The sequence below is a fragment of the Gymnogyps californianus genome, chromosome 2, assembly GCF_018139145.2.
Source record: "Gymnogyps californianus isolate 813 chromosome 2, ASM1813914v2, whole genome shotgun sequence".
Classification (NCBI taxonomy): Eukaryota; Metazoa; Chordata; class Aves; order Accipitriformes; family Cathartidae; genus Gymnogyps; species Gymnogyps californianus.
This window is the reverse complement of record NC_059472.1, coordinates 93,010,582-93,020,498: the sequence shown is the minus strand read 5'-3', so window position 1 is coordinate 93,020,498 and position 9,917 is coordinate 93,010,582. Positions and strand designations below refer to the sequence as shown.

Here is a 9,917-nt window from a genome sequence, read left to right as displayed (position 1 = left end):
GACTTCTGCAGTCTGTGTTCACCTAAGGAAAAAACCCAGGCCTTCCCCATTCACGCAGTATTCACGTGCCAAATTTGTGCAATACCTTTTGCCTTCGATGCGAGACGCTTGTTGCAAGCCACACACGTGGGGGGGGGAAGGGTGTTCACAACAAAAAATTGAAGAAGCAAAACAAGTCTTAAGGGAAGAGAAAAAGGGACCTGAACGCGGAGAAGATGCAAGCGCAGAGGCGGAGAGCAGCGTCCTGCCACTCATCGTGCCGCGGAGCCAGCAGCTCCTTCGTTCGTAGTCTCTGTGCCTGTGTGCTCAAGCTACAGTACGGCTCTTGTAGACCATCCGCAAGCCTATAAAACCGGCTGCTTCCAGCACTGTCAGTGGTCCTGGTGTGCTCACCGCTGTTGTCCACAGCGCTTTATCGTTTCCTATTCTGGTGGTTGCTCTCTGATTACAGGCAGGCCCAGGGAAGAGAATGGTTGTTTAAACATACCAACATTTATATAGTAAACAAACTGGGTGACAGGAACATGCGGCAATTTATTTTTTAAAAAATTCTTATGAAATTGACTTGATTTGCTGCTTTTGGGGGTTTTTGCCTGAAACCAGGCAGTCGGTACTGATCTTCTGCAATGTGGGGAGCCCCAGCTTCTCAAGTTGGTCTGGTCCTCTGCCTCTGTCATGACAATAAAACACAAATTAATTTCCTGCCTTGGCAGCTCCAGTTTTGCTCCGTTTCCTGAAAAGATGAACACTTCTGTGCTTATTATTTTTTTCCACACACGCTCACAGAGTTGGAAAGCTTTTGCTAAGCGTATCTGGTGTGGAGGAGTCGGGTACCAGGTGATGCAGCAGGGCAGAAAGGAAACACGGAGATGCTTACCCTGCTCTGCCCAGTCCTGCGGCAGGACAGGGCTCTCTGCTGGGGTCCCAGTCTGCTGCACCATCAGCTCCTCGGCCGCGGCTCCTCGGCGGCCATCACCATGAAAGGCAATTCTCAGGCGGCTCTTTCTGGCCACCGCAACAGGGGAAGCGGTCAAAGCTGTCCTGTCCATTTTGGCCTTTTGCTGCGAACCTTCAGTAACCTCTAAGCCCATCAGTGGAATTTTCTTTGGGTTTACCATTTAAGGGCTTTCTTCCATCTTTGTAAGTTTAAACAAAAATGTGAAAGTGACATTATGCTTGATCTTAGGGGTTTTGTCCCCTTCTAAGGTTTCAGTACTGCTTTTGTTGCCAGACGCACTGTAAATGGATAAGGACAGTCACCTGTTTGCAAGTGTTTTGTGGCCACTCAGAAAGGGGGTTGTGTGATTTACTTTTTGGTTTCGTTGAGCAGGCTCTTTTTTCTTTTTTTTTTTTTTTTTAAATGGAAGTATTTTACTTAACTGTTGCCACTTCCTGGAGCCAAACACTAAAGGTCACCAAATTGGAAGCAGAAGTGCCATTAACTGAACTCTGTGAATGTCAAGTCAAGTTGCGCCTGTAGCTGGCACATAAGACAACACTATTAAGTGGGGGGATGATCTCCCCTGCTGTAACTCTTTTTTTTTTTCCTTTTTTTTTTTTTAAGAAAATAAAATGACAACCCTCATTTTAAATGTATTGTGTAAAATGTTTTGGGAAAGGAGTACAGTGTGTTATGTCTAGTGGGTGAGACCTCCCTCCCCATTTCAGTTTCTGATGAAGTTTTAAAGAATTGTGTTACTGTATGTTTTGATCATGAATAGTCTGATGGTGCTTCCTCATAGCACAAGCTTAAATCAAGTACTGAAAACAGTCTTACAAGCTAAATGTCTGCATGATGTTACATCTGTTGTACCTACTGAAAAGAACTTTGTATGTAAATGTACAGAATAAAATGACATTGTCTCATCAGTTTGCTCTCCTTGGTCTGGCTCCCTCACAGTGACTTCTGAAACAGCCCGGCAGCAGCTAATGTCAGTGACACCTCAGCAAACAGTCCTACCCTCCTCTACAAACAGAATGAGCTGATTGTAAATCAGGCTAATTAAATCAGCACATTGATTTGCAACTAATTATCCTTTATAGTCAATCACAGAAGAATAGTTGACTCTGTTTCCTGGGTGGTGTAAATTAAAAAGAAAATACCCTCCAACAGTTGCTTTTTGCTATTCTGATCTTGAACAGAGGCCAAGGACCGGCAGCTGTTCCCACCAGGTAAGGAAGGGCCCTCTGCGCCCACGTCAAATCTGCAACGTCGAAGCCACTGGGCGTTCAAACCCCTTCGGACAAGAGACTCATCAGGGGTTGCAAACCCCTTCTACATCAGCAACCTCTCGGTTACGGTTTTTAACTATTGACTATGGCCCCACAGCAAGGTAAGTTCATCAGTTTTCAGCAGGTTGTTAGGACAGTTGTCTAGCAGCAGCACTAGTAGTTTTTGTTTGCAGCAGAAGCTTATGTCCGAGTCAGGGCTCAACTTGTAATGAAAGAGAAATAACTTGGACTCACTCATCAGGTTGCTATACTCAGTGTTCCTCCAAATTGCTGTGAATAATAGGTGGTGTGCCCCAGCACAGCACGTATCGACAGCTGCAAATGGTCACTGCGCCATTGGCTCTACGGCTGGTTTGGGGGTTTTGGTATAGTTAACTTTTAGCTGCCCTTCTCATTGAACAAAATAGCCCATGGATCTGCCTTTGAAAGGATATCCATCCTACCTAAAAGCAAGTCCAGAGATGTAGCAGCAGGATGCTTCGCAGTGGTGATGGTGGTAGTGACTGCTCTGATTTTTCTAACGAGTATGCTCAATTTACACACATGATGCTCTTTTAGCAGCCAGACAGATTTATCTATTGCTCCAAAATTCAAGCTGTGCTTTTTCCTTCTACATAGCCCTCAGGAATGTACAGATAACCCTTTGTGAAACCCTTCTAGTGTTCTCAGTGCCCAAGAGATGGAAGAAAATCCAGCATTTAGCACACGTACTACAACCAACAGGAGCTAAAAGGAGCAAAATCACACTCATTTTATGTTATAGCTTTACAATACAAAAATATGGGGGTTTTTTGTTTGAACACTAAAAGCTGCTATACTATGTTCAATACTAGTACACAGTAGATTAATTGTACAGCTAGAATTTGGAACTGATTTTCCAGCAGATCCCAGTACTGAATGGAGGCCACTGCACGCACTTTTACAATGATGTTCATACATTGCAGAATATTTTCTACTCATCTATCCCCTACTTAACAGGGTAGTAAATTTGAAAAAAATAAATTCCAGGTCCAACTGTATTTAGGTCCATCTATATTTAATAACAACTGCAAATTCAATCAAAACAATACAAAACAAATATACTAACTTAATGTCAGTGTGAAAATTGCAATCAGTTTTTCTAAAACAAAAACTTCAGGTTATTTTACAATGATGAAAAGTCAGAACTTCTCTGGAAAAGCCATCATTTCTTCTTTGATCCTGTTTTCTATGAGCAAGGTGAAATTGCTGTCTGTGTTTTGAAGATTGTAGCTGACAAATATCTGTTTTTTAGTCTTGCTGGCTAAAACACAAAACAGAGTAGTCAGCCATAGTTTGCTCTCGTATAAAAGTGATGATGGTATTCAAGCAAGCCTTTTACAGAGCCGTGTCATGCAGAGTTCTACGACAACGTTCTCCACTCCTGCTGTGCTGGACCCAGTTATAAAGGAATAGCAGAACAAATACCTGAGCGTTGGCACGTTCGGCAAAACTAGGGACCTCATTGAAATGGGCAATACAAGCCTGGTGACTATCAACTAGTTTTTGGCCTGATGCAAAAAGCTGTTAGTCCCTGGAAAGCCTCGCAGTGCTTTTAGTGGGTTTTGGATGCTTCTTAAATATAGTACAGTTTAAGTGAAACCACAGACCATACTGGACCCTTAGCACTGAAATCTAGTTTATGAGTTGGTAAGTCTATGCTGTGAAAAACACTTGCAGAGGGAAAGCGCACAAGAAAGTGATGAGGCCCCAATTAACAAAGTTCTGTTTTATTATGAACCCCTAAAAAGGCCCCTAAAAAGTGTGCACCAGTCCTGTCTAAGCCTGCTGTCAATAATTTTGTTTCCTTTAACCTTCATTTATATGGTGTCCATGAACACTCCAAGAGGCTGGAAAGCCTGGGTTGAACATGATGAAGCCCAGGCTACTATAATGACAAATACCTAGAGAGAGGTGCTATAAAATTAAGAGCTGCCTTCCATGACAGAGCTAATTAACAGTGACCAAAAAAATGTCCACTGGGGCAGGAAGACTTAACTATCAGAGCAGAATAGATAACACCAACCAGTGTTTTATAAGAAAAATTGAATCCTACTTAGATTTTACCATAGTAATATAGCAAATTTGTAACTCTCTTTATACATTGCTAAAGCTAAACTTTGTGAAGAATATAAGCACCATAGAAGAAAAATAGGCACTAAATTTAAATTGAGTTGTGTAAAATAGAAGACAAAAAGTAGTATTTGGGTCACAAGATATTCTTGGCAGGGAATGAGCTGGGAGCTGACTATCCCATGGACAAATCAGACTGTTCTGCTGAATATTTGAAAATATCATCTGAATTTTAAAAATTGAAAATAAAGACACCAGAATTCCTAATATCTCAATCCTTTCTAAATGGGAAAGTTAACTACAGAAAATGTATATATACATATAAAATATAGTTAAACAACTCCTTTGAGGCATTTTCATTACACAAATCAATTTATTATTATTTTCCATTCTAACAGGTTACCAGCTTCCTGGCTCAGTAAGCAGAGCTGCTTCTGAAATGCAAGGACTCATTTGCCTTTTAAGACTTGGCACTACAAAATGCTGCTATAATGCAGCATGTTGCTCTGATTGCAAAAATTAGCACTTGGCACCAGATTTTGTGGTATAAAGCAGCATGTTTTGTAAGCACTAGTGCTTCATCACCATGCCCTAAATGAATGCAACACTAATTCTGAACTAATTAATACCATTATCCTAGCTAACGAAGCTATACCGTGCACTGCAGTGTCAGAACTCAACTTCTTAATTATGTTTGCGTAAGATCCGATTGAGTCTCTGGGATGCTGTGCCAGTTCCCGGGAACACTGTGAATCCTGCGGGGCTGCCTGCGCCGAGGAGCTCTGCTCCTGGCGCTGTGCCCTGGCTCTAAGGGGCAGTGGGACCTTTTCTGTCCCCGCTTCCCTGCGGATTCATTTGGACACGTGGACTCTTGTGGGAAGGGCAAAAGAGGGAAGATCTTATGCCTCCATGGAAGACCATCTGCAACTTCGGAGTAAAGCAGAAAACCGCGAAAGACGGGGCTTACCTAAAAACCCTCCAGCAGGGCTGCTTCCCATGCAGCCTGGCTACGCGCCCCTGCTGCACCAGCCCCTCAAAGCAGGGGGAAAAGCTCCCTCAGCAGCCCATCATCCAGGACATGCTGAATGCCGAGAGGCACTATGGCAGCACAGACCTGCTCCTACGACCTCGTGGACAGGGCCAAGGCCCAAATCTAGGCTCGCAGAGGAGCCCGGTGGGAGCAGGAGAACAGACAGGACAAGTGTTAGGCATAAGTTTGCAGACCATTTGTGTTGGAAAAGAGGTGGCGGAGGGGAACTGTGCCCATCTGGGAAAGACCCAAAGAAGAGGTTGAGGTGATCTTCACCGAGAGTCTGCCAGTCCCCACAGAGGGAAGATGAAGACGTGGCACTATTCAGCAGTCACTGCGGCCGAAAGCGCTGTGATTTCAGGATATGCAGGTAAGGGAGGTGCTAATGGACAAGACCTTCTCAAGAATCGGAATCCACTAGCCTACAGGGAACAATCTTTTAGGATTTGCGTTTCTTGACTAGTGAACATTGCGTGCCAGAGCAATCAGGCAGGGTGGTGGGAAACAGTCCCTGCACCTAATACAAACAGATACAGACAGAAATAGGTAGAAAGAGGAGTAGGAACATGACAAATGTGTCTTCGGCAATGGAAAAGAAAAAAAAAACAACCCTGAAATAAGGGAGAAGATAGAGCCAGTACACCAAACGCAGCTGTTCTGGCTAGGACCCCTACCAGGCTATAAAGAAAACAATGGGAGGATGTGTACACTGATGCATGCAGCACTGAAACTCCTGCTCCAGGGCAAGGAACCTGACATTGCAGGAACAAAAGGCAGGTGATGGAATGTGACTGGGAAGTATAAGAAATAAAAATACTTATGTTCAAATGGCATCGTATGCTACTTAAGTTAGTGCCTGTGAAGACCAGAATGGAAAAAGCATGGAAAAAATGGTGACAGGATGGGGGGCGAAGATACCGCCTGCCTGAAGATTACCACATGGCAGGATGGTTAAAAAGGTTACCTTGGAAGTACAGCTACAAGTCAGACTTGGCTGTGAATACCATCTCTGTTATTACAGAATTTGTGGGAATAACAAGGATTTAATTTCCCAGAGGAAAACTTACGAGTAACAGCAAAGCTTGGTATTTCTAGTCAAGTCAGAACACAGATTTCCTTACCAAGCACTTTGTGAAACAAAGAAGATACAGAGATGCTTAATGATGATCTTGCAGATCCGCTGGTTTCAGGAGAATAAACAATTTTGGACTAAGTGACCATGAGCAGACTTAAATTACTGGACTGACAAAAGCAAGCCTAAGGTGTAGGATTTCAGAAAGAAGATGTATTTCTTTTCTCAAAAGTCAGTTATGCTCAGGTGAAGAGGAAGCATGTAACAATTCAAAGCCAGAAGTGTATTATTGACATTCTCCTTCCAACCAAAGGTGAAAAAGGTCTACAGGCCTTCCTCAATACAGTATACCTTAAGCAGGTTTAGCATGAGTAAGAATAGTATCTATAAAGAATATAAAAGGGGCTGACTAACAAGGAAATCTGCAACCCAGAGGTTAGATGGCACAGATACAGAGGAACACTGACCAAAAGCCTAGCTGGGCCACAGCTGGCACAGAAAGCTTAAGATGAAATAATGAAAGACACTTAAGGCACACAAACAGAAAGAAAATAGGAAGGTACATTGTGCTCTGAGGATAAAGAGTATCCGATATCCCAATACCAAGCAACACTATCAGTTCTCAGTAACAAAGTATGTGAAATTAGCAATGTAAATAAGAAAAGGACCTTAAAAAAAAAAAAAAAAGGCAGCAGAACTGAGACCACTTACTGGGAGAAAAATCAGGTGACCCAGTCAGCCTCTGTCTAGAACACTGAAAGAACTAATATAAGAAATGGCAAGTTATTACCAACTCTAGGTACAAAGTCTGTAATAAATCTTTTAAGAGTGAAGATAGTACACACATGTACTAAAAAAAAGACACGAGAGGGTGGGAATCACCGAGACAACTTAGAGCTGTTAGCTGGACTCCAATGCTACACAGCAGCTTAGAGCAAGATTCAGAAGAAATGAGTAATGAGGAGACCAAACAGAAAGTGAAATAAACTGTTACACTTTATCCAAAGTAAACCCTCTCTGACTACATTTTTACTAACAGACTTCTTAAGGATAATACACTAATCACACATAAGGAAATCATGTTATACAGTACCCCATAGAATTATTGCTTAAAGTGGAAATGATTGAACCCAGTACGTAGAGAAAGAGCTGCCACCAGGGGAGACTACAACAGTGATTATTAAAAGATAAGTTATCAGGAAGAAGAAATGATGCTAGTACTGTTTTTCAAAGATCAGCCTTGTGAGCAACCCTTTTTTATATATGCATTAGTGACCATAGAGAAGTAGATGTAGACTTGTGAAACTGCCTGACAATACAAACTCAGGACATATTGTCCATAACGAAGATCAGCACACAGATCGCTAAGAAGAATTATGTGGCCTTTCCAACTGAAACAACAGAAGTAAGATGAAACTGAGCAGTGCAGCATCTTGCATTTAAAACCCAGTAACAAGTACTTCAGCAGTTCACCAGTTGGAGCTGCATCAGTTACTGGTAGGTGATAATGAGTAACCAGCATGATGCAGCTGTCAGAAATGTGAGAGTGCTAGGATGCATTAGGCCAAGTATTTTTTTAAGAGATACAGGAGTCTGAAAGTTAGCATTCAGATTCAGAAATCTGGTTACGTCGGCATTGCACCAGCTATAGCAGGATGCTCTTACACGTGGTGAAAATGGAGACATCCCAAGAGGTGCCCGTTACATGCTGCAGGGACAGTCAGATCAAACACTGGCATCTGTGAGATGATCCAGGACTTTCCAGGCCAGAACTTCTCAGAATTTGGGGGCTAAAAGGTGCGAGATGTGATGAGGTGTGGCTTCATTTTCAGGCAAAACACACGTGCCTCGCGTGACGGCCACCCCACAGCACAGAAGTATTACAGCTTTATAGAGAGGAGGTCACTGAAAAGCCCACTCGATAGGTACGAGCGTGTGCTTCCCCTGCCTCGCACCCAAAGCCAGGGTCGGGATATTAAATAATGCGCTTTCGATAACGCTCAGCGTGCCTTGAGGCAGAGACGCCGCCAGCTGAGGTTAGGTCAGGCTTGCACACAGCTGAAAAAGAGTGACTCGTAACGGAAACCACCGTGACCTGCACCGCCAGGAGGGTCTGCCGGCCGGCCCGCGGACAGCAGCCCGGAGGACACCGGCCGCTGCTCGGCCGGGGGCAGCAAGCACCGCATCCCTCTGCCCCCGCTCCGACCGGGGGTGGTGGCTCCAAGGCCGCCAGAAACGGCTCCGCCCGGGCCCGACCCGCGCGTCCCCACCGCCCCCGCGGAAGGCAAACTCCCAGCCCGGCTCCGCCCGCCCCCGCCGCCCCGGCTCCGGCCCCCGGGGCGGCAGCCCGCCGCCGCTGCGCCCGCACTTACCCAAGCGCTGGGCCAGGCAGGCGGAGGCGGTGTCGGAGGGATCCCCCAGGAGCGAGGCGGCCACCGGGATGCTGTCCTGCAAGCGGAGCACAGCAGAGGGCAGGGCTGAGTCCCCGGCAGCGCGGGGCGGGAGACGCGGGGCAGAGCCGGCCGGGGCCCCGCCAGCCGCGCCGCAGGGCTCCCGCCGGCCGCAGGGCCCCGGCCGCCCGGGAGAGGCGGCGGGGACACTCACGCGGGGGCTGCACATGGCGACGGCCAGGCTGGCGAGGGCGGGCGCGGCGCCCACCCAGAGGAAGAGCGAGTCCCGCAGCCGCATGGCGTGGAAGTGCACCCGCTGCTCGCCCAGCCGCCCGCTGAAGTCGTGCAGGGCGATGCCGCCCGCCGCCGCCGCTCCCCCGCCGCCCGCCGCCTCCATCGGCCCTTCTCCCGGCGCGGCCAGGCCTCGGCAAGCAAGGCCCGAGCGGGCGGGGCGGCCCGCCCCGGCCCGCCCCGCTGCCCGGGGAGGCGGCGCTCCGCCGCGCCCGCCCCGCCACAGGCGCTGCCGGCGGTGCCGCCCCCGGCACCGGCCCCTGCGCAGCCGCCCGCCCCGGGCGCGCCCGCCGGCACCCGAGTGGGTGCACGGTTCCCCAGTGCGTAGGCCTCCGGGTGTACGCGCACGGCTCTCCCCCCTCCCCCGCTGAATGCACGCACACACACGGATCGGTGCACGCACCCCCACCCCCACCCCCCCCTCCGTGCACGGCCCCTCCCCGGGGCACACGCGCAGCCCCCGGTGCACACCTCCTCCGTGCACAGACCCCACCAGCACGCACACGCACCCCTCCGTCCTGCACAGCGCCCCCCCCCGGGGTGCGCACCCGCTCCGTGCCCCCCGCCCCTCGAAGTGTACACTCCCCCCGGTCGGTGCACACCCCCTCCGTGTACCACCCCCCCCCAAGGACACAGCCTCCTCCCGGTGCGCACCCCCTGTGCACGCACACCCCCTCCCCCGGGGCACACACGCAGCACCCGGTGCGCACCCCCTCCCTGCACAGGCACACAGCCCGGTCGGTGCGCGCTCCCTCCGTGCACGGCTTCCCCGGGGCTCACACTCGCCCCGTCTCCCCGCTCCGTGCCCCCT

The 9,917-nt window shown here is 48.1% G+C and overlaps 1 protein-coding gene across 1 annotated transcript; it reads right to left on the bottom strand.

Moving 5' to 3' along the window:
- Positions 1-3,251: 3,251 nt before the first annotated feature.
- On the bottom strand, positions 3,252-9,212 carry PSMG4 (proteasome assembly chaperone 4). The gene is made up of 3 exons (XM_050892367.1): positions 9,030-9,212; positions 8,798-8,873; positions 3,252-3,514 (listed from the first exon to the last, which is right to left on the bottom strand). Exons 1-3 carry the CDS (start codon positions 9,210-9,212, stop codon positions 3,393-3,395), a joined length of 381 nt encoding a protein of 126 aa, XP_050748324.1. The 3' UTR covers positions 3,252-3,392.
- Between the last annotated feature and the right edge of the window lie 705 nt (positions 9,213-9,917).

Coding starts and splice junctions, on each gene's coding strand:
- PSMG4 (XM_050892367.1), bottom strand. CDS start 9,212: ATGGAGGCGGCGGGCGGCGGGGGAGCGGCGGCGGCGGGCGGCATCGCC. Junction 8,874..9,029: donor TCGCCATGTGCAGCCCCCGC/GTGAGTGTCCCC, acceptor CTCCGCTTGCAG/GACAGCATCCCGGTGGCCGC. Junction 3,515..8,797: donor CTGCCTGGCCCAGCGCTTGG/GTAAGTGCGGGC, acceptor TTTGTGTTTTAG/CCAGCAAGACTAAAAAACAG.